The sequence below is a fragment of the Canis lupus genome, chromosome 10, assembly GCF_011100685.1.
Source record: "Canis lupus familiaris isolate Mischka breed German Shepherd chromosome 10, alternate assembly UU_Cfam_GSD_1.0, whole genome shotgun sequence".
In the NCBI taxonomy this organism is placed as follows: Eukaryota; Metazoa; Chordata; class Mammalia; order Carnivora; family Canidae; genus Canis; species Canis lupus.
The window spans coordinates 69,851,361-69,874,775 of NC_049231.1; the positions used below are offsets into that span (position 1 = coordinate 69,851,361).

A 23,415-nucleotide genomic window follows, 5' to 3' on the forward strand; every position below is an offset into this window, starting at 1 on the left:
GCAAGGCAGAGCGGGGCCGTCGGCGTCGGGCCAATGGGCAGCGGGCAAGGAGCACGAGGCGGAGTCGCGAACCCGGCCGCCAATTGGGAGGAGGGGGCGGAGCCCGGGCCTTGTCAAGCGTGACCAACCAGAGAGAGGAGCGGACCCCAGGGGGCGGGGCCGCGGCGCGTCTCCCCAATCGGGCAAGGCCGGGGGCGGGGCGTTCTTCCGGGCGCCCAATGGGGAGCGCGGCCGGAGCGGGCCTGTCAAGAGCAGGGCCTGGGGGCGGGGGGATGGTGAGTCGGAGATAAACACTCGGCGGCGGTGGCGGCGGCGGCTCTTCCCCGGCTGCTGTCACGGTGTCGGCGGCGCCCAGCGCCCCGGGCCCCTCCCTCCCGGCGAGCGCGGTCGCCCGACAGGCTCTCCCCGCCCTGCTCCGCGGGGCCCGGCGGCGGCGGCGAGCCCGAGCGGTGGGGGTTGGTCCCGCGGCCGCGGCCCCCGGTGCAGAATGGCGGCGGCGGTTCGGATGAACATCCAGATGCTGCTGGAGGCGGCCGACTACCTGGAGCGGCGGGAGAGAGGTGCACGGGGCCGGGGGTCCGCGCCGGGCCGGGGCCGGGGGCTCTGCGGGGCACGGCCGCTGGGGGGGCGGAGGGCGCGACCGCGAGCGCCTCCAACCCTCCGGCTGCCCCACGCGCGGTGCGAGGGGAGGCCGCTCCGCCCGGGGGGGCGGGGGTGCGCGGGGTGCCCGGGGTGCTCGGGGTGCACGGGGTGCTCGGGGTGCACGGGGTGCTCGGGGTGCACGGGGTGCGCTAGGTGCACGGGGTGCTCGGGGTGCCGGGGGTGCGCGGGGTGCCCGGGGTGCTCGGGGTGCGCGGGGTGCCCGGGGTGCTCGGGGTGCCCGGGATGCCGCCCCGCGCAGGGCGCACCAACCTGCGGGACGTCCCCAGCGGGCAGCCCGGGCTCCGCGAGCTGAGCCTCAACAATGAGCAGCTCGCTCGCTCCTTGCACCTGCTCCGGACTGAGGGTGCTCACACAATTTAAGGGAGGAGTTTAAAAAAAAAAAAGAAATCCTTGTTCTAAGAATTCCACCTTGCATCGCTTATTTCTTGACACAGAAATTTCTTTTCATCACATGCTCGTGATGAAAAATAAGGTCTACAAGGAGCTCCTGTGCAGGGGGCTGGGGGGGGGGGGAGTGTTGAAGGTTCCAGGCTCATTCATTAACTGGGTCCTCCGGTTTTCTAGAAGCTGAACATGGTTATGCCTCCATGTTACCCTACAGTAACAAGGACAGAGATGCCTTAAAACGGAGGAACAAATCCAAGAAGAATAACAGCAGTAGCAGGTAATTTCGTAAATCTTTCTCTTTCTCTCTCGGATCACGATACAAACTGCAGAATGGAAGTGGCCTGTGGTGATTATGACCCAGGAAAATGCGTTAAGTGGCGATCAGGATTCAGGAAGGCGCACATGGTCCTAAGCCACTGGAGGAAGCAGCCCTTCTGTTTGGGTTGAGGGGACAGAAAGGAGAAATGGAAAAGCTTTGCGCTTCTTTATGAACTTTTTAAACTTAATTTTTGCTTTTCTTCCCTTTTGGAACAACGACAACAACAACAAAAATCTGTGGAAACTTCCAGTGAGATTGGTAACCGTGACAATATTTTGCCTACAGAAGTTGCAGATTCAGGGCAAGCTTTTTTTTTTTTTTTTTTTTTTTTTTTAAATAATCAAAGAGGCTGGACGTTATCCGTTTCTTTTACTTTTCATAGTGAAGATTGTACAGACACGTTAAAGTATCTGATTTAGCCTTAGGGGTAGGACTTCATATTCGACATGTAAATTAAATGCAATGGTTTATCTCCTCTGTTACATCTACTTATAATGGCAAAGAGGAATGATTGAGGTTGAAACCTCCCTTTTGGTGATGGAGGATTAATATTAAAATATTAATATGCCACGATCCTTTTACGTTTGGCTTATAGTTCTTAAAATCTGTGAATCTCACTGGAAAGCAGGTGGTTAAGGGTCCGTGAAATCACATTAAAGCCCTGAGTACCTATGAGTACTCTATAAATGAGAACTCAATAAACCTACCCCCTTTTTTCCCCCCTCTTTGCCCTTAAAATATAAGTTAGCTAGGAAACCTGTTAGGTCTCTTTACTTATACCTTTCATTCCAGTAAATTAAAGCCCCTCACATTTTCATCACTGGCTTACAATCCTTATTCCTCTCCCGCCGTCATGTATAACTCCCTGCAAGTAACTGTATTTGGTCACCCCCTGTGACGTCACACACACCACTAAAAGCCAGGAGGTCCCACTTAAACCTAAACCCACTTGTTCTTGCTGCTGCTGCTGTTGTCCTTGATTCATCCCATTGTCCTTAGTGTTGCTAGAACCACAGGATGTGAGCAGCACCCATGTGCTGGGCTCTTGCCGAGGAAGGAAGGCACGTGAGGGATGAACCTGGTAATTAACCACCCCACAGTTTTCTCTTTCCCTCCCATCTTCCGCGTTACCTGAAAGTGGTAGCGAATAGATCCGTGTGTGGGTATTAGGGCCTGACTTGTATCCTGCAGTGCTATAAAACAATTTAGCTGTGTTGCATCTTGTTAGTCTTTTTTTTTTTTTTTTTTTTAATTTTTGGAAGAATTTTGAAGCTTGTTGGCGTATTTTTTCCTGAGAAGGTAGCCCAACTGTTGCTTTTATTCCTGTCCGTTCATGGTTTAGGAGGAATTGTCCACCTTACTCGTCAAGGCTTAATCCTCAGCACTTTATTTTTTCCTAAGTTTCGCAGGAAAGTTGGGGGAGGTTCAGTGGTGGGGAGAGGAAGAGCAAAGGGTGTTGAGAGAGAGAAGTAGGCTGGTCCCCGAAGGTGATTAGGAAAGAAAAATAATGATAGCTGAGAATCGCAAGCCACGAAGCAGATTCTCTTTAATATCCAACGTTATTACGGAGAAAATAGCTGTGACTTCTGAGTTTGGGAAGAGCTCTCTTCTGTTAATGGGCTTGGTGTGCTTTCCACGGTTACAGACCAGAGGCTGTCACAGTTTCCCATATTCCTGACTAATAATGAATTAGCGTAGTACCTGCGTGGTGCCGGATCTCCGAGAGGCCGTGATTAAGCCTGGAGATGGCACCAAGCAAACGTGAAGCAAGAGCAGGTTGTTTTGTTTTACTGTGGTCACTTCCTTCATGCCCCGTTGGGAATGACCCTTACCTGAGCCGTGAGCTGTCTCCCCAGAGAACGCAGTTTGCCCCCCACCCTTGATTTGAATTAGACTCCTCTCCAAGACCACATATGGGCAGGGTTCTGAACTGAGGTAAGGGCGATGGAGAGATTACTGCCGCTTTACATAACCGCCGGATAACAGTTTATTCTTAATTCAGGTTGAAACGCTGTGCTCTTTGCTTGTAGAGTCGGAGGCTACTTTTCCTTGGACAATTAAAAAAATAAAATTTAGCCACATATCCCAGCCTCTTGGGAACTAAAAATGCAGATCTTAATCCAATTCCTCTAGTTGCTTGTTTAAAAAAACAAAAACAAAAATGAAATCGTGAATATTGATTGTTTCAGAATCATCCAGAGAGCTACTGGAATACAGGGAAGTGGAATCTTTTTTTTTTTCCCCCTAATGACTTTTTAAATCAGTTACTAATAATTTAGAATTGAAATCCAGAGTTTTTAAAGGTATATTTTGCTAAATTGTAAAGCAGGTTTTGGCCCTCGTGAAAGAGGAAGTTCAGGACCCGCCAGCTAGCTCTTGAATGTAACAGTGGTTATTCAGCTGAGCTGACAAGGAGAGTCTTTTTAAACCCAACAACTTTCCCCATTCTCCTACACTCTGTAGTTTGGCTTAGTCATCTTTTTGTGAGAATGAATATACAGATATTCCTTTTTTTTTTTTTTTTTTTTTTAAAGTAGGCTCCGTGCCCAGCAGGGAACTCGGTGCAGGGCTTGAACTCATGACCCTGAGATCAAGCCCTAAACTGAGATCAAGAGTCCGACGCTTACCCGACCGAGCCACCCAGGTGCCCCTTGTTAGGATATATTTTTTAAATGGTGATATTTGACCTTTACCAGCCATTCCAGAGTCATCAAATCTTCCAGTAACCACATGGAAAAAAAATACTTTTGACACAAGGTACCTGTGTATTCTTATGCTTTAATTAAAAATAGAAGTCTTTACCCATTAACAGAGTTGGCAGTCTCTGAACAGGATCGTTCTTGAAAGGCTTACTTTCATTAACGACAAACTCTGTTCAGTCCCCCAGGTGCACCTCAGTAATGCTTTAGCCGGTAGATGTACGTCCCCTTGTACAGATCACAATGTGTCGGATACTCTTAAGGAAGCAAATACCATCTGGAGTTTCCAAGACTGTTCAAAGTTTGGAAAGAGTTGTCCTTCCTATGGATTTGTTTAAAAGTTTAACTTTTCTTATATATATACCTTTAAGGAATCTAGAAATTTTGGGTAAGAGTGCCCTGTGTGCTATTTGCTGCAATCAGAGATTCTATTCTCTTCAAATATCCACCCGTCTCTCCTCCACCCCGTTCCTGGGAGGGTCCTGGCCTGCAGTTAAGCAGGGAAATCCTGACCAGCTGCTATCATATACTTTTATCCATTTAAAAAACCTGTCAGACTTTGAACTTGTTGTTCCCTGGTAAAACTAAAATGCCACGTGCTTTAAAGCCAAAGGTTTACAGTGCTGGCCTGTTGTCCACTGCGCTATCCTGCTGGCCGCGGCAGGAAGCGAACCTTCAGAAAAATGTAACTGAACAAGGCTGAGGGAAAAACCAAGTGAATCAATGTAGAGCTTGTAAGGTAACCAATTTTGAGGTCCTCTATCTAGAAAACCAATATTCTAAAACTTCAAATACTGCCATTATTTTCTTGATTTTTTTTTTAATGTTTATTTTTTTCCTGGCTAACAAAAATTGACGTCCCACAAATTGATGTTGTGGAAGAGAAGTTTTATTGCTGGACTGGAAATTTCCCATTTATAAAGCCACACGCCTACCTCCCCCACCCCCCGCCCTTCTCTGGTGTGAGTGAGCTCGCGGGTGGTTGCCCCTGATAGGAACGAGTGGCTGAGCCTTCACAGAGGTCCCGTTTCTCCATGAGAATTTCTCTATAGGTCCAGAAAGGTTCTGACTGTGGCCACATAGAATTCATGATCTGAGCCAGGGTGTCCTCTCCCAAACTGGTTAGACTCCAGAGAATGTCCATTAAGAAAGGTCAAGACTTGAGGGAGATTCCTCAAATTTATCATTAGGGAGGAGTTGTGTGAGGAGGACACTGAATTGGCCACATTGACGGGCTTCCTGTGACTTCTGTGAAAACCTGTCCACAAATTCTTAGGCCAGACCTTATAATTCAAGGTCGGCTATAAACCCCTTAATAACAGGACTTCCCGCCTCCCGCAGCTTTCGTCCAGGGCTCTCTAATCACGTTTACAGCTGCTTCCTCACTGATCTACGTGTGTTCAGTAGATAATGGACGATCATTTTTACTCCCATTTTACAGAAGGGTTAACCGAGGACGCGAAGGTAAAGAGCTGTGTTTCTTCTCCAGTGCCAGTCAGTGCGAGGCTAGACTTCACACTGCACCCACCTGTGGCCTTGACCGGTGTGATCCTCTTTACGTGCAGCGGAGTTTTAGAGGCCCCTTCTTGAAATCATTTGGTAGCTGTTCACCAGCAGCGTTTTTCAGGAGCTTGTACGTGATCAAATAATGGCATCACAGAGTAGAAAGATTGAGGGAAGAGGGATTATTTTTACCCACTTAAAATCGTATCCTGTTGTTAAATAACTTAGCATAAAATTTTGGCGTATACACTACACGTAGAAAAAACTGGAGGCCTGGCACCTCCGCTGCTCTGCCCCCAGCCCGGAGGAGGCTCTGGTGTTCTCTAACCCGAATTCACATCACATTGCGCAGCTGTTTTTCTCTTTGTATAAATAGACCCCTTTTATTTCCTTTCTTAAAATGGATTACATTTCCACCAGGGATCGCGTGCCTCTTAAGTTTGTCACTTCTCCTTGAACTCTATCTTAGATATTTACGTTTATCTAACTCCTCAGAGGGGCTCATTTCTTTAGCAGAGCCCGCCGAGTTTTCCTCCTTTTTTCTGTTTTCTCTTTACCAACTTTGGAGAGAAAGAGGTCAAAATAATTGTATTGGTGCTGAAATAGTCCTTTAAGACCAGAAGAATCTTACTCTTTTCTTATTTTCCTTCTTTCAGATCAACTCACAATGAAATGGAGAAGAATAGGTGAGTTGGGGATTTTGAGGGTGGGATGAGGGTCGTTTTGATGTATCCTCTGATCTCAGAGACTTGGATTTTTTTTTTTTCTTGGCTCTTCCCACAAGTAGCCCCTGATGTAAGGGTTTCCTCAAGTCATGTAGGCAGCGCGCCCCTAAACCACTTAAGTAGATGCAGGGCTTGCAGGCTCCAGAGGCCACCCCCTCTCCTCGCTCCTGGGACCTGCTCCTCCTCAGAAGTGCCTTTCTGGGTGACCGTTTCACAGGCCAAAGCATTTTAGGTCATGAGCAGTGTTTCCACAAATAGTGTCTTTAAAAAAAAAAAAAAATTACATGCTACTGAATATAATTGGTAGTTCCGTCTTAAATCATGTACACACCCAGATATATATAAATACACATATGTGTGTGTATATTTACAGTTTACTTGTGAATAAAGATTCTCAAAATTCAGGCAAATATATGCATAGCACAAATTGGAGATGGTGATTCACCAGAGGAAGCCTGCCACCCTCCTTGGGATCCATCTGGCTGAGCCCGAGTTGATCTCTCTCACCTGGATTGCCTCTTGCTGTTTGTTTAAATCTTCATTTTCCAAATGTGGCTTGTCCCCTTCAATGATGTAGCCTTGTGGTTCTCGGCTCCGGTTGTACGTTAGAGTCACTTGCTGAGTTTTTATTTTAATGTTTCTAAGAAATATTTTTGTATGAAATACATTACACACATTTTTATACTTGGGGGAGAAGGAACAAATTTTATAAAAGAACTTCTAGAAATCTTCAAATATGAGAATGAACAATGTAGTCGAGTCCCGCGTGTCCGTTACCCAGCTTCAGCAATTATCGACATTTCGTCAATCTTGTATAATCATAACTACCACTCCCAATGGACCGTTTGAAGGCAAATCTTTTATCTCTAATAAAGACTTTTTTTAAAAAAAACATAACCACTTTTACCATGCTGGGGGGAAAAATTAATAGTGATTCTTTGTGGAGCTTTAAAATGAAAGAAAGAAAGAAAAACTAAATAAAATAAAATGAAAGAAAGAAAGGAAAAGAAAAGGAAGGAAAAGGAAAGAAAAAAAGAAACCAAGGCCCAGACCTCACACCTAGCCATTCTGATTTAATTGGTCTGGGTTGAGACTCTGCTCTAGTATTTTTTTCAAAAGCTCCCCGGGTGATTCTCGTGTGCTGCCAGTGCTGAGAACCACTGAACAGGCCTCCGTCTGGTCTCCGAGCGCCCATCAGTTTGAAGCGCAGGCCACCCATTCGGATGGAGGAGCTCTCGCGTGCTCTGCATGAACCAGATGACGCGTAAGGGTGGCTCTGTAAACACACGTGGTTATTTCACGCAAACCTTCCTCGAAGAGGGAGCCCGACTCCGAAAGTCAGGGTCTGAACGACCTGCTCCGTCAGTGGAAGGCCAGACTTCCTAGGAAGGAGAATCTTGGAACAGGGTGAACGTCTAGCGTTTCGCACTAAGGAATTTTGTGTGTACGCGTGTGCTGCTCCCCATCCCTCTTCTTCCCTTTTCATTTTTCTGATGGTGACTGTTTTAAGTCCGAGCTTCCCTTATGCTTTGGGGATGGACACGTCATGGACTGGGAGCTCAAAAGGATCTTTCAAGGTGGAGAGGTAGTCCGATGTGGCTTCTCTTTCTCAACTCAACTTTCTGCCTTTGGGGTGAACTGGGTAAATGGGACTCTTTCTGCTGAAAAGTCTCTAGTTCTTCCCCACCCCACCCCCACCTTTACTTAGGCATTTGTTTGTTTACTTTAAAAAAAAAAGATTTTATTCATTTATTCATGAGAGACAGAGACACAGGCAGAGGGAGAAGCAGGCTCCATGCAAGGAGCCGACGTGGGACTCGATCCCGGGTCTCCAGGATCACGCCCTGGGCCGGAGGCGGCGCTAAACCGCTGAGCCACCCGGGCTGCCCAATTTGTTTACTTTTTATATTTCCATTAGGCACTTATTTTTGTCGCTATTAAAAGTTTACCCCTTCAGGTAAGGGCTCTTAGGCTTACTACAACTTTGTGCCTTGCACCTCTGCAAGAATGGCACACAATGTCAATTTTGCCTTTGTATTTTCGCAGTTCAGGGTTGTTTATGTTTTGCCTACCTTGCCTCAAGAACTTGTGCTCAACACCAGGTATTAAATGAGTTCACACTGGAGGCTTAAGCCAGCATGCTCCCCATCCTAGAGAAATGTAGTTTGTCTAATGAGAAAGACGCAGAGTTTCAGTGAACACACGATGTGCTCAGATGGGGGGAGGCACAAGAGGCTCTGGAGGCAAAGAATCTAGAAAACTGGATTTGAGGTCCTCACCGGGCAAGCCACTTTTAATTCCGACTGCTTCCGCGTCGCCGGTCAATGTGTGCTTGCCGAAGAGTTAACTTATCTAGTTTCCTTATTGTCCTTTCTTTTTTGGAATTTGGTCTTTTAAAGCCTTGATAATTCTTTCTCTAGTCCAGAGCATGTGAACAGAAAAGAAGGAAGTAAAGACTCAAATTTCTTAATTTAACCAAACATTGGTTGCTGCAGCCCAGAGGAGGAACTTAAAGTTGTCGGGCTCTTCTCCCCTTCTGAGTGTAGGTGCTTAAGAAGCTTCGAGTTTTAAAGTCCACGGAACAGCTGCCCTGGTTTCAATCGATTCCTATCAAAGAATCCCGCTTGGCTAAGTGCATATACACTTTAGCCATTTTTTTACCTTAAAACCTCACATAAAAAGATTAACATGGCTCTCAAAAAAAAAAAAAAAAAAACCCAACTCAGGAAAAGAACTTCTAACAATGGGAATTTATTTTCCTCCATGATATTGCAGAGTTGATTATAATTGGGTTGGATTTTTAAACAGAAACCTTTTCTGTGGCATTTTAGAGCTTTTGAGTAATTGGTGTTCATCAGGGCTCACTACGAGGATGTGGTGCTCAACACCACCTTGATAACCTTGGTGTTGGTCGGAAGAAACTAGCCTTCTAGGTGGTGGAGGTGGGGTGTTTCCCATTCGCTAGATGAGCATCCGCGGAGCATGAAGGTGCCGTTACTAGGTGCTGGGACTACAGAGCCCCGAGGAGCCCAGACCCCTGGGGCAGAGGGTTCAGCTTAATGTCGCTGGAGATCGGAGTGTCTGTCACTAGGCCTGTGCTTCTCTGAACTGTCATTTTGTGGGTCTAGCCACCTAAGGAAACCCTTCGAGTGTGTGGTGGTGTTTTGCTTTTTTTCTTTTTAAAACTAATCTTACAGAAAAATCTGAGAACTACAGAAAGTCTTTCTTAAAAAAAAAAAAAAAATTAAGTCGTCTGTGATTCTAGCTGCCAGGGGAAAGCAGTGGAACTTTTGATCCCAACGGTTGTTTTTGGAAAAAACATGGTTTGGTGTAGAAAATTGAGAAGTTTCAAAAAAATACAAAAAAAAAAAAAAATATATATATATATATATATAAATCACCTGTAATAGATCTTGCAGCAGTAACAGCTGCCACCATTCCTGCCAAGTTCTGTATCCATCTAGACTTCTGTGCATGCTTTTCTGAAATCAACCTGGGATCATAGTAAATAATTTGTGGTCTTTTCATCTACATTATGAATATTTTCTAGTGTCCTTAAGTCTCCTTTTGTAACATTACTTTTAGTGAATGCCCAGCATTACCTCATATGGAGGGGCCATAAGTCCTATAACCAATCCCCTGTTTTAGGTTCTTCGCAGTATTTTGCTAATATAAACAATACTTCCTTAAACTACCTTGTAGATAAATCTCTGTCCAACGCCATAATTATATCCTTAGGGCAAATTTATAGTTGTGGAAATAATGATGTACGCATTGTTATGGTTTTCGATGTTGACTGCTGGACTCCCCACTGGGCAGGTTATAGGCTGTATTTTCCTTATACCTTCACAACGTGATATTCTAATTTAAGACCTTTATGAGTTTGATATGTAAAAAAAAAAAAAACAGACAACCAACTTGTTTTAATTTGCATTTGTTACATTACCAGCATGAATAATTTTCATATCTTCGTGTGTTGGTATTGCCTATTTTCTACTCAGGCGTTTCTTTTTCCTTATTTTGAAAAGATTATATCATGTGAAGGAGATTGCCCCTTTGAGTATCACGTTATTGTCCAGTTTATCATTTCCTCTACAGAATCCGTTTTCTCTCACTGTTTGAACTTGCTGCCTCTGTCGTATATTAAATTCTCAGTTCATGGCGAAGTCTGTTTCTAGACTGCTTCTTCGGTTCCAGTGATCATCTGCTCTGCTGTCCTCTGCCAGTGAGCATTGCTTCAGTCATTGAGGTTTTATCATGCACTTCAAGATCTGGCAAAGCAAATCCCTCCTCCTCCCTCCTCCTTTTTTAATTTTACCATGTTGTTAGCTATTTTCACTAGTTTGTTTTTCCCTATAAACTGTATAGTCAGTCCATCTCTCCGACCCTCAAATCCTTTTGGGATTTTCAAAGTCAAAATTTAATAATTTCAATATAAATTAACCTTTAAAAGTTCACATTCATGTATTAGCTCTTTCCATCCAGGATTTGGTATGTGTCTTCATTTATTCAGATCTTTTTTCTGTCTCTAAGGTTTTATAGTGTTTCCCCATAGATATTGCATATTTCTTATAAAAGGTATTCCTGCATTCTATATATTTTTAAAGTCTCTATTATATTCCCATTGTAATCACTAATTAATTCTTGTTGGAATATAGGAAATTTTTTTAATCTTGCTGCTGATGTTATATGGCTTTGTTGGTGAAAATTCTACTGTTTTCCTTCTCTTAGCTGGTAATTCTTCTGGTCTGAATGCCTTTCAGTAGCACTTCAGCAAATGGAGACTGAGTGAATGCATATAAGCTGCAGCCAGTGGGGCCGGGAGTCAGGTGCTAGAATGGACTTTTTTTTTTTTTTCTTTATCTTTTTTTTTTTTTTTTTTTCAAAAGAAGGCTCTGGCATCTTCTTTAATAATAGACACTCGTTTTTCTGGAATGGTACAAATGCAGGCCTTGCTGGAATTAGGCAGCTGGTCTAGAGAGATTACCTCTGCTAGAGTCTTCTGACCCCATGACAAAAGGTTTGTGTGTGTGTGTGTGTGTGCGCGCACTCTGTGGGGAGGACTCAGCAGCCTGATCTAAAGCTATTATTTTCATTTGGTCTCACAGTATTTCAGTGGCATCTGGTCCGGTCTGAGAAACTCCTGCAATCAGGTCTCTTCTGGCACGACACTCTAATTGATTGCAGGCCCCTGTAGTTATTTTGGCTTCTCAAATGGCCAAGCTCCTTATATCGGAAGAGGGTAGGGGTGTAACTTTTGCGTTGGTCCCAAGTTGCGGTAGGCATTGCACCACTCTGTTTCTGAACTTTCTTGACCACATTCAGATTTCACCCTAAGGTGTTGTAACAAATCCACATTCCTTGTTGCCACATGGGGCCGAGGGCGTGGCCTGGTTATTACAAAGAAGGGATGTAGTTATCAGTGTGCAAATCCGGCCTACGTTGACGTGTGGAGGAACACCCAGATTTGTGCCACCGGAATCTATCTTGGACTGTATCTCTTGGATAGATGGCATCTGCCCTCGGAAGAACTTGGAGAAGAGACATAGGCTGGTTATTCAACTAATTTCCAGTCCCTACTGGAGCACTGAGGGCACCGCCTGACTTTGTCATAGACCTTAATAGTCACAGGCTGAGAAAGCTAGCAAGGACTAACCATGACACGCATCGTGAACATTCTTAAAATTGGGCTCCAGGATGGAAATGTTAATATACTTATGTATTTCATAGTTTTAGTACAGAAGTTATAACTTCAAAATGTAGTAGTTACCATGAATTGCTCTTTATGAATTGTTCACTGATGTGTTCCCCTACAGCTAGCCTATATAACTACCACTGTATTTTTTTTTATAAAGATTACTATCACGATTATCAAAAATCTCCAAAGCCTTCTAAGATTCCAGTTAAGTTGGTAATCATGATTCATCTGGCAATTGTTTATAAAGGGATCATTTTAGGGAAAAGAGCAGAGTACTTTTTTCCCCTCAAAGCATGACTTGCAGTCTTCACCTGGACTTCTTGCTTAACCCAGTAAGGCTCTGTTCTCAACCCCAAATCTGGAAAAAGTTAGTCTCTCTTGTGACCTGTGACCACTTTTAGGGAGTGATTTTTGATCCCTTAAGATGATTTTCTTACTCTAGACTAAACTTATTTTTCTCACTATGTGGCTCGTGCGTAGCCATATCGGAAATTTTTATCAGACCTCCAGTTAGCCTATAGAATTCAGAGCTATTTAATTGGCTACATCTGTGCTCAAAGTGAGGAAATAAGATGACTAAACTTTAAAGTACGCTCTTGTTTATTGTTTGCTGCTTCTTCGGTGAAGAACCTGAAGCCCAATTTTAATGAAAAGTGGTGCTCGGTGAGGGGCCTGCCGTGTATCACGTTCGTTAGGTAGGACTTTCCTCAAAGAGAAGCGCATGCATCGCCTGAGATCCCAGATTCTACCCTCAAGTCAGCATCTGCGGATGCTTTCTTGTTTCTAGGCCCCAGTGGGGTAACACAAAATAAAAATCTTGGTCTTTCCCATTAGTTGGTGATGAAAGAACGCCTGGGTATATAGGAAGTCTGCAGTGTGTGAACAAGCGAAGTGTGATCCATTGGGAAAGGGGAAAAAACAGGTTCCGGCGGTCTATGGAAGCTTGACATCCTCTTCAGTCAAGCAAGATACGGGTGAGGGGAAAGGAGAAATAGGTTTTTTGGGGGGAGGCGTGTTGTTGTAAACTTTCGGTGAGAGCGGCCATTGGTCATAGTCTAAAGGTAGCTCAAATCAGGAATTCTGTGTATGTTCCATCTCCAACTAAGTTTCAAGAAGCTCCAAGGCGGGGACTGGATCTAGCCGACATCGCATCCTGGCCCCTAGGATCGCGGCCGTGCCCGGCAGTCCTTAGAGAGGCCGGTGCAGTGAACGAATGGACGCGCCACGTGTGTGTTTCCACGTTTCCATCCGTGAACCCCCCTTCTCTACCCCCCGGGGCCGCCACCCCGGATGCTCCGCTCCGACCTTCCAGCCCTTCCTTTGCTTCAATCAAAAAGCTAACGATCCTCCTTGGTGGCGGCGCCTCCCTCGCCTCCCTCACGACAGACACGCGTGGGCCCGACCTGATAGCGCCCCGCCCCGGACCCCGGGACCGCCTCCAGGTCAGGAAGAGCTTGGGCTCACCTGCAGATTCAGAGGCGCGGTCCGCAGCCGGCAGCCCCCTGCGGCCTCCGTCCTTCCCAGTCCGTGCCCCAGTTTGCGGACGTGCTGGCGGGAGAGAGGCGCGGAGAGACCCGGGGCTCGGCTCGGCTCGGGGGCCTGGAGGGCGGCGGGCGCAGGTGCCCCTCAGCCGGTGCCCGGCTCTCCCTGTTCGTGGCTGACGGGCTCAAACCAACGACGGAACTGAGTGGGATCGAACCCTTAAATCTTCAATATTCTTGGGATTTATTTTGACGTTCGTCTCCGCGCTCCTCTACTCTCTGAGTAACCCGCTCTTTGCCCAAGGATTTGCAGTGTTCCCTCGGGTAAACTCATACCCATTCTCCAGTCTGTTGCTGGGAATTTAAAAAATCCGTTCACTTGATATTGTTTTTTTAATTATCAAGGCTTTATAATGCAGTTTCGTGTCTGGTATAGCACATTCTTCCTCACTTTCCTTTTTCAAAAATCTGGCGATCCCTCACACATTTACTCTTCAAGATGGAGTTTATTTAAGATTTCACTTGTTCATGAGAGACCCCGAGAGGCAGAGACCCCGGCGGAGGGAGAAGCAGGTCCCTGCGGGGAGCCCGACGCGGGACTCGATCCCGGGACCCCCGGGTCACGCCCTGGGCCCAAGGCAGATGCTCAACCACTGAGCCGCCTGGGGGGCCCCCAAGATGGAGTTTACACTAATTTCCTAGAGTTAGTAAGAGCCCTTGGGATTTTTTTCTTGGAATTATGTTAAATTTGTAGACCAACTTGGGTAACCTTGGCAGTTGCTTTCAGGTTTCGAATCTACTACTTTTGGATGCGCTACTTTTATCAAACATTTACTCAGATTTTCTTAGGTCTCTCAGCAAAGTTTTAGACTTTCCTTCCTACAAATCCCTCCTAACCTGTTTTTAGTTGATCCTCCACATGCTGCCCTTTCCTCTGTGTCGTAGGAGGGAGCGTTTAGGTTCTTTGGGCACAGACGGCACATCCGGGGACGCGCTTGGGTCCCGCAGGCCAACATCTGCCCCTACTGTCCTCGGGCTGCCGCGGAGCCGCCGTAGCGGGGGACCCGGTGCCCTTCGGTGCTTTCCGCCCAGCCTCAGGCTCCCTTCCCCGAGACTCGACAGGATGTTGGCCAAGAAGGAGGCCTTTCTTTCGCACACATTTTATAAGGATTGATAAGATCCTCGCTAATCTAAAACTTTTTTAAATTCCAGGATAGTCAGCATACAGTGTAAGATTTCGGGTGTACAGCACCGTGTTGGGCACAGGTGCCCTCCTTCGTCCCCATCGCCTAGTCCCCCCTCCCCTCTGGTAACCACAGGTTTGTTCTCTAGAAGTAAGTGACCGAGTCTTGGTTTGCCTTTTTCCCTTTGCTCATTTGTTTCTTAAATTCCGCCCGTGAACGAGCTCCTGCGCTGTCGCTCTCTGACTGCAGTCGGCATCCTGGCCCCTAGCTCCGTCCGCGCCGCTGCCAATGGCAGGACTTCCTTGTCGGCCGCGGCTGGGGAGTACTGCGCTGTGTGCATCTTCTCTATCCGCTCGTCTCTCCACGGACACCCGCGCTGCTCCCGTGCTCTGCCTGTTGCAAATACTGCCGAGAAACACAGGGGGGGCATGCACCCCTGGACTTAGTGTTTTTGTATTTTTGATGGAAATACCCAGGAGTGCGGTTGCTGGGCCGTGGGGTAGTCCTATCTTTAACTTTGAGGACCCTCCACAGTTTCCCACAGTGGCTGTACCAGCTTGCGTTCCCCCCACAGTGTAACGGGGTTCCTTTTTCTCCACATCCCTGCCCCTACTGGTGTGTGTTTCCGATTTTCGCCATTCTGACAGGTGTGGGGTGGTATCTCCTTGTCGTTTTGATCTGCATTTCCCTGGTGATGAGTGATGCTGAGCACCTTTTCTAGTGTCCGTCGGCTGTATGTCTTCTTTAGAGGAATCTCTGTTCATGTCTTCTGCCCAGTTTTAATTGGATTATTTGTTTTTTGGGTGTTGAGTTGTATCTGCTCTTTATATATTTTGGATACTAACCCTTCACTGGGTATGGCATTCGCAGATGTCTTCTCGCATTCGGTAGGCTGCCTTTTATATTTGTTGATGGTTTCCTTCACTGTCCTTGCTGATTTTTTTTAAATGAAAAAAAAAAAAGTATCTTTAGCATAAAGTAAGATCTGTATTGTCATAGAAAATCGGTTACATTTTCCATTAAATTTCCTTAATGACAAAAAGATAACTTTTCTTTAAGGAAGAATTGGATTTTTACCAGATAGCTTCCATCTGCCTTGTGAGACGCTTTGAGTTTCCTATTGATTTTTCAAAGGAATATTACAGTGCCGTACATACCTGTTTGATCCCGGTCTGCAGAAGAAGCTAGGATTGAATGAATAACTGTCGCCATATGGAGAGCACTCATGTCAGACCCTGGCCGGGGGCTTCTGTACCTTGTCCCAGATAACATACTGGCCTCTGGGCACGGTGTTCCTGTCTACTGCTGGGGAGGCTGTTGCCACCTGGAGTTAAGTTACTGGCTGAAGGTCACACAGGAAGTGAGTGGCAGAGCCGGGATCCCAAGCCTTTACTCTTACACGCTACAGTAACATTTGGTTGTGTAGTGATTCACAGATTCAAACTACTAAAGGAACTAAAAATAATAATAATAATAAAATTTGAGATCCTTTTCAAAACCGTACCGAAGAAAAGTTATAGTTTTTATCTAATCCAGGTACCCACAGGTATAGGGCACACTTGGTTCTGAGCATTGCCGGTGATAGCTCCGATCAAAGATCTGTCTCTTTGTGCTCCTAGAGGCCAAAGGTACATCGTCCGTTCAGAGTAATTAAAGCGCTCTTTCTGAAGAGTCAGCACGCAAGGTTTATCAAGGTTCGTGACCTAGGCACGAAGCCGTTGGATCAGCGCAAGCAGAAGAGGCCGCGGGACAGGAGGGAGCCAGGACTCGGCCCAGCCCTCCTCCGCTGGGGGGCGGCGGCGGGACCGGCCGGGAGGAGGTCTAAGGTGGGGATCCGACCGGGGTACCGAGCGGCTTCCTGCTCCGTTCACGTGGCAAAACGCTGCTGGCTTCCGGAGGGGAGTTATACTAGTTCCGCGGGACACTAGACCCGGGAGAGGACCGGAGCCCGGGGCAGGGGAAGAGTCAGGAGTGAGGAGGACGTGCTCTCAGGGCTGCGCAGGGACGCGGCCAGACGCCGGGGTGCCTGTGTCCCGGCCCAGGAGCCCCGGGGGAGCGGTACGCGGGGGTTGTTTGCTTATCTCGTTCAGGAATTGAGTGTCCCTATAACAGGACGGACTGGGCCTGCTCCGCAGACCTCACCCTTCCCTTGTGGTTGGCCCAGGTGCCAGCCGGGGATGTCTGCAGCCAGGGGGCAGGTGGGCAGGGCGGCCAGGGGGCTGGAGCCGTGGGGGCTGCAGGAGGCCAAGGCGGGTGGACAAAGTTGGCTTCGGGCCCCGACACAAACCCAGGAAGAGCTCTGGTCTTATTTTCCTAGAACCAGGCCAAAAGGTACTGAGTGAACATGTATTCTCCTTCGCCTGAATTAGTCAAGTGGCGTATTTCTAGTTTCACAACAGAAGCGTTCTTTGGAAAACCTACATTTGGGTAGTGAGAATTCTACTTTCTGGGCTAGATTCCCTATATAACTAGAAATGACGATGCATGGAAAGATGACTTTATTATGTTTTTATCAGCAGACAAACTTCCTAAAAAATTTACATACTCATTTTTGTAGATAACCCCACGTCGTAAAATGACTAATAGGGCAGGCACTGTTCTGAATCATGCGGTGTTTGCAGATAACAAGTAAGCTGGAAAGTGTCTACATCTAATTTTTAGACTTTTTTCCTAACTTGACAATTTGTACACTTTGGGAGAAATAGTTTGGATAACTGTATAAGTGACTATGCTTTCTCAGTGTTTCTAGTATGGTCTGTGCCCGTGGCTCTTCTTGAACACTAGGATTGAAGGTGAACAGGTACATTTTACACACGGGCTCTGCTTTTCTTTCGCCCTCCTGTAGTGGTGGCAGGAGCAGACCTCCCATGGGAGTCTTTGCCTGTGGCCGTTCCGCAGGGACGGGGCTTTGAGGCAAGCGGAAGACCTACCGGAGAGCAGGGCGCTTTTGTGCCCTAGGATCTGCCTGGCTCGAGAGTGGATGCTGTACTCTTCAAGTCTGTCAAGGCCTAGAGGGTCCTGGGAGAGCTGGGGGAGCTCCTCCGAGAGCTGGGCCCGGAAGGAGGCTGGGAAGGACGCGACGCACCGCTGGCTGGATCTGCCTCGAGGGGAACGTTCTGAAGTCTCGCCGCGCAGGGTGTGAGCGGGCTTCCCGGTCGTTACCGCGCCTCCGACCTCCAGCTTTCTGAAGCCGTGTTCTTGTTTTGGTCCCAACTTTTGCTAATACGGTCAACAATTTGAAGTGGGGGCGAGGGGCAGGCAAATTAAGCTTTAGGGTCGTCCCCCGGTTCAGCCGGAGGGTAGCCCCCAGGCTCCGGGGCACCCTGCTCCGGTGGTCGTGTGGGCCGAGCGCGGTGAGGAGGTGGAGTAGAGATGGCCCGTGTCCTCCAGGGGCCACGGCCTCGTTGAATAGGCGACGTAAGCCACTCCGCAGACGTTTATTAAGGGGGAGGGGGCTGGGATAACTCAGCAAGGACTAAGTGGCAGGCCCAACTTTCTTTCGAGACTTTATGTCCATATAAGAAGACAGAACCATTTTGCCTCTGTTTTGCCCAGGGCTGGCAGGGTTTGATATCTTGCTTTCCCTCATTTCACAATGTATCGGAGACTTCCTTCCTAGGAGTAAATAGAGCACATTCGGGTCTTTTCATAGCTGCATAGTATTCCACTGAATGGATACGTAATTTATTTAAGCAGCTCCCCATTGATGGTGACTTGGGTGGTTTCGATCTTTGCTATTAGGAGGCAAGCCGTGACGAATCCCCGCACAGGTCGCTCGCATGTGGCAGTAGTCTACACGGCCGTGCCGTAGACCTACTGGTCCATAAATGGGAAAGAGGAAGTATGGGTTGAAAGGGTGTTGTCAGGTTACGCCGTAACCCAGAAACCTGGAGCTAACCGGATAAATATGACTAATAGTAGGTCTTAGTCCTGCCCAAACACCTGTATTATAGAGACTTGCGAAAACCCCGGTTTGGGCTTCTCTGCGGCTTCCACCACAGTTGTCCAATTTCCAAAGATGCTCGTTTGACCAGAGGTCATTGGTGGCATTTGCCTGGGTAACTTCCTGCTCTTTTAGAACTTGTTCTTTCAGGTGCCTTCCAGCCTGCCGTGAAATCCTCAGTGCCACTGTGACCTTGTTTTTGTAGGCGGGCCCATCTTCGCTTGTGCCTGGAGAAGCTGAAAGGGCTCGTGCCGCTTGGGCCCGAATCGAACCGACACACTACACTGAGTTTATTGACAAAAGCCAAATTGCACATAAAGGTGAGTGTATCCTTGGGATTCCTTTTTAGCGTTCCCCATCCAGTGAGGGGGTGTCTGTTTGTTCTTTTTTTTTTTTTTTTTAATTTATATATTCATGATAGGGGGGTGGTTGGAGAGAGAGGCGAGACACAGGAGGAGGGAGAAGCAGGCTCCATGCAGGGAGCCCAACACGGGACTCGATCCCGGGACCCCAGGACCCCAGGATCACGCCCTGGGCCAAAGGCAGGTGCTGAACCGCTGAGCCACCCAGGGGTCCCCCGGTGTGTCTGTTTCTGAGGGAAAGCACCTGTGTACCTCCGTGACCGTCCTCTCCTCTGGAGAGCCCTCCAGCCTGCCTCTCGATGCACCTGGGGTGTCCCACGCCCAGCACGTCCGGAACCCCACCGGGCCTTTCTCACCCCTGCGTATCAGAAGTTAAATGACCCTGCAGTTGTCCGTTTGCTGGAGCCAGAACCTGGGCTCATCCCTGCTAGCTCTTCTTGCTCCGCAGCCATGCGTGCCTAGTCCTCTCCAGGCCCCAGATGTTTCCCAGGCTAACTTCCATTGGCCCCACCATCGAGCACTGCAGGGAACTCCTCAGAGGCCTCCCTGTGGTCCTCCGGCCGCCTCTGAGCCTTAAGATAAGCCTCATGATCCCCAAGAATAATCTTTCAAAGCTCAAATCAACATGTCACTGCTTAGAATTCTTCAGTGGGCTGGGATAGTCTGTCACAGGCCTGCCCCAGGCCGCGTGACCTGCCGTCGCCTGCGGTACAGCAGCATCTCGTGCCCTGTCCGCCCCTTGCACTTGTCACGCTCTTACCACAGGGCCTCTGTACGTGCTGTTCCCTTGGTTTGGTATGCTTTCCCCTCCCTCCCTCACCTAGCTGACTTCTTGTCATCCTTCAGATCTCAACACAGGTATCACTAGCTCGGGGAAACCTTCCTGCCCTGCCTACGGCCTTCCTGCCACGGACGGGCCCATTATTGGATCTTTCTCTCTTAGCACTTATCACAGCTGACCTCAGACCATGGCTTATGTGACTGGTTGTCCCCACTGTCAGAGGGAGGGGCCCAGGTCTGTTCGGTCCCCCTAGACCCCAGCACCCCCAGAGGGTCGGAAACAGTCGGCATGTAGCCAACGCTCACCGTTTAGCGTGTTTCTAGAACCCTGGAGTCGCTATTGCCCAAGTGTCCCTTCACTTATGGTCAGCAGCCTCCACACGTGAGCGTTCTGGAGGGAAAAAGCCCGTTTTTAGAGCAGCGTAACCACAGTTAAACAGATGGGAAACGTGTTTAAGCCCTTTCTTGGACGATGTGGAATCAGGACTTGAAGGGACACTTCCCGCTGTAAGAAGGTCCCTGCGGTGTGGGCTGAGTGGAGCTCAGGGGCTCACCTATGGACGCAGGTGCTCAGCAGCCGCACTTCCGCTGGGATCCAGCCCCCGGGGACGGGGCACCAGGCACCCCCCGAAGCCCTGCACCCTCAAGCCCCGCGACGTGCCGGTCCCCTGGGACAGGCTCCTGGGGGCAACTGGCGTGTGGGGCGCCGGGGGAGGGGCCGAGTCCGGGCCGCGCAGGAGCTGTGCCCGGGCACCAAGCACCCCCTGACTTGCAGAAACTGGAGGATTGTGACCGAAGAGCCATTCACCAAATAGACCAGCTCCAGCGGGAGCAGCGGCACCTGAAGCGGCAGCTGGAGAAGCTGGGCATCGAGAGGATACGGATGGACAGCATCGGCTCCACCGTGTCGTCGGAGCGCTCGGACTCGGACAGGGGTGAGCGCCCGCCCCGAGTGTGCGTGCGAGTGCGCGTGCCTGTGTGCAGGGGCCTGTGTGCAGGTGCGTGTGCGTGTGTGCAGGGGCCTGTGTATAGGTGCCCGTGTGCGGGTGCCCGCGTGTGTGCCTGTGCTGCCAGATGCACGTCCGTATGTGTGCGTGCCTGTGTGCAGGTGCTGTGTGCGTGCCTTGCTGCTGGATGCACGTATGAATGTGCTCGTGCCCGTGTGCAGGTACCCGTGTGCGGGTGCTGTGTGCACGTGCCCGTGTGCAGGTGCCCGCGTGCGTGCCCGTGTGCCAGATGCACGTCGGTAGGTGCGCGTGCCAGTGTGCGTGTCCCAGGGCGGGGCAGCCCGAGGCCCGGGGGTGACGGGGCGCGCCGTGGGGGCATCGGGCCGGGCCGCCGCCACCCATGTGTGTCGCCCCGCAGAGGAGGTGGACGTGGACGTGGACGTGGATGTGGACGTGGACGGGGACGCGGAGGGCGCGGACTACCTGGCGGGCGAGCTGGACTGGAGCAGCAGCGGCGTGAGCGACTCGGACGAGCGGGGCAGCCTGCGGAGCGCGGGCAGCGACGAGGGCTACGCCAGCTCCAGCAGGAGGCGGCCGGCAGCCCCGCACGCGCGCGGGGGCCTCTGAGGGCGCGGGCGCCGGCTGCCGCGGGTCCCCTCCACGTGGACCGGCTCCTGGGCGCCCCGAGGTCGCGGCGACACCCGGCGCGGGCGGACGCGGGCCTGGGCCTGGGCACCCGCGCCCCGCTCGACGCCCCCGGCGCCCGCGGCTCCCCCAGACTCGGTTTCCCCCGAAGTGTGTTCTGCTACTTGTCTCTGGAACATTTTTTTTTCCTACCTCAGAGATAAACGAGATCTCCATTTCCCACTTAACACGAAGCGATTATGCCTTTTTTTCACCCCCAGATAAGTGACTTTTGGTCCAAGTCTAATCTATTTTCCTATTTGACTTTCAGCAATAACTGAGCTAGTGTCCTCGTCAGTGAAGGACAAGCCGCGTGTCTACCCTGTTGCAGGTGAACAGGAGGGGACGGCTCAGCGCCACTAGGGCCCCCCCCCGTGTGGATGCACCCAGGAACTGCCCTGTGGAGGCTTCCGGGTCGATGGTTTAAAAGGCTGATCTTCCCTTTTGGTTATGATTTCTCCCTCAAGTGGTTTCCCACTTTGTAGCATTTTTATTTAAGCTAAAAAAAAAAAAAACAGAGCACATGTTATATGTACATAAGACACATTAAATCTATAAATACTATTTATTCATTTTATATAAACTAATGTAATGGAAAACAAATTCTTATGACTTTGTGCTTTTATAGATGTTCTAGAAACTTTGTATGTAGGTATCTACAAAATTGGTTCATTCCCCTCAACTATTTTTGCATTCATATTTTTGGGGCCGAGGTTTTTCAGCCTCTGGCGAATCTTTTTCATTGAATCTGAACCATTTGTAAAAAAAAACCTGTGACGCCGAAACAGAGCGTGTGTCACGAAGTGACGAGAACATTCCTAAAATGCACAGACGCACCGCGACCTAAGGGCTCCACGGCCGAAGCGGCGGCCGCCCACCCCGCGCTCGGGCCCGGGGCCCCGGCCTCGCCTGCAGCGCCTCCACCTTCCACACCACTCCGAGTTCAAACCCGCTCCACGCCGAAGCTCGTGCTAGACGTGAAGAGCGGTCTAAACAAGATTACTTTTGTTTCTCCATTTTAATGATTCTCTATTAATTTTTTTTTAATTGGAAGTAGCTGATTCTTAAACGATTCCAAAGTCCTCTATACTTCTGTTTTTGTTTTTGTTTTTTCCTGCATTTCAGCTTTGGGTGGGGGGAGGGGCAGGTGACACAAAGGATTTTTTTTTTTTAATTGTTGGAATCTTTTCCAATGACCAGCTGAAGATTTGCACTGAAATACAACTTGTATGCCTTTTGCATTTTTAAAGCCTGCTTCCTGATTTAAGCAGAGTGATAGTGTTCAAAGAGCCAGCTCAGCCTGTAACATGTTTGAAAAGATGTACCTGCACTTTGAGGTCCCTTTCGAATGCCATTCGCTGGACCTCTCAAGCGTTTTAATTGCTACATTCAAGCGCCTCCCAAGTCCAAGATGCTGGATGCCCTGATGGCATCGAAAACTCAAGACTTTGGGCAAAGCTTGTGGGCTTGCATTGGGGGAGGGAAGGGAACAGAATTTGTGTATCTGTTTGATTTAGAAATAAGGCATCTGAGAGATGCCATTATTTTCTGTGTTTAAGTTAAACTGCATTTTTGTCTTTTGGTTGAAATATGAAATGTACTGTCCCGATATAAAACGGTAATTATTTGACCTTTGCACTGTTCGTCTGGTCCTTTTCAATTTGATTGCATATATAAATGTGCGACTTGATAGATTTTTTAATGCACGTGTGATAAACCGACACCAGGCCCAGACCTTAGTTTTCAAAGCGCGAGGTGGACCGAATCGACGCGCCAGCTAGGCCTCTCTCGGACCAAAACTGTGACCTTCAGGACCGGCAAACAGCCGGTGGCAGCTGCTCCCCGTCCCCACGCGGCGCCGGCCTGTCCCCTTGTGCACTGACCCACCAGCGTGACTGCTCAGAGCTATAAAGTCTTTTTGGTTGTTTTGGGTTTTTTAAGCAAAATGAAAAACCTTTCTGTGAGGGTTGTCGTGGGGGGGGAGGGGCGACGGGCAAAGACAGAAACCCCAGCCTTTAAGACTTTGACAATTGTACGTGC

At 48.8% G+C, this 23,415-nt stretch overlaps 1 protein-coding gene across 1 annotated transcript; it reads left to right on the forward strand.

Moving 5' to 3' along the window:
• The first annotated feature begins 402 nt into the window (after positions 1 to 402).
• MXD1 (MAX dimerization protein 1) lies at positions 403 to 21,322 on the forward strand. Its single transcript, XM_038551517.1, has 6 exons — positions 403 to 560; positions 1,228 to 1,327; positions 6,228 to 6,257; positions 18,808 to 18,922; positions 20,520 to 20,679; positions 21,110 to 21,322. The coding sequence occupies exons 1-6, from the start codon at positions 488 to 490 to the stop codon at positions 21,316 to 21,318; spliced, it is 687 nt and encodes a 228-aa protein (XP_038407445.1). The 5' UTR covers positions 403 to 487; the 3' UTR covers positions 21,319 to 21,322.
• Positions 21,323 to 23,415: the final 2,093 nt, after the last annotated feature.

Coding starts and splice junctions, on each gene's coding strand:
- MXD1 (XM_038551517.1), top strand. CDS start 488: ATGGCGGCGGCGGTTCGGATGAACATCCAGATGCTGCTGGAGGCGGCC. Junction 1,328..6,227: donor AAGAATAACAGCAGTAGCAG/GTAATTTCGTAA, acceptor TCCTTCTTTCAG/ATCAACTCACAATGAAATGG. Junction 20,680..21,109: donor GCGCTCGGACTCGGACAGGG/GTGAGCGCCCGC, acceptor GTCGCCCCGCAG/AGGAGGTGGACGTGGACGTG.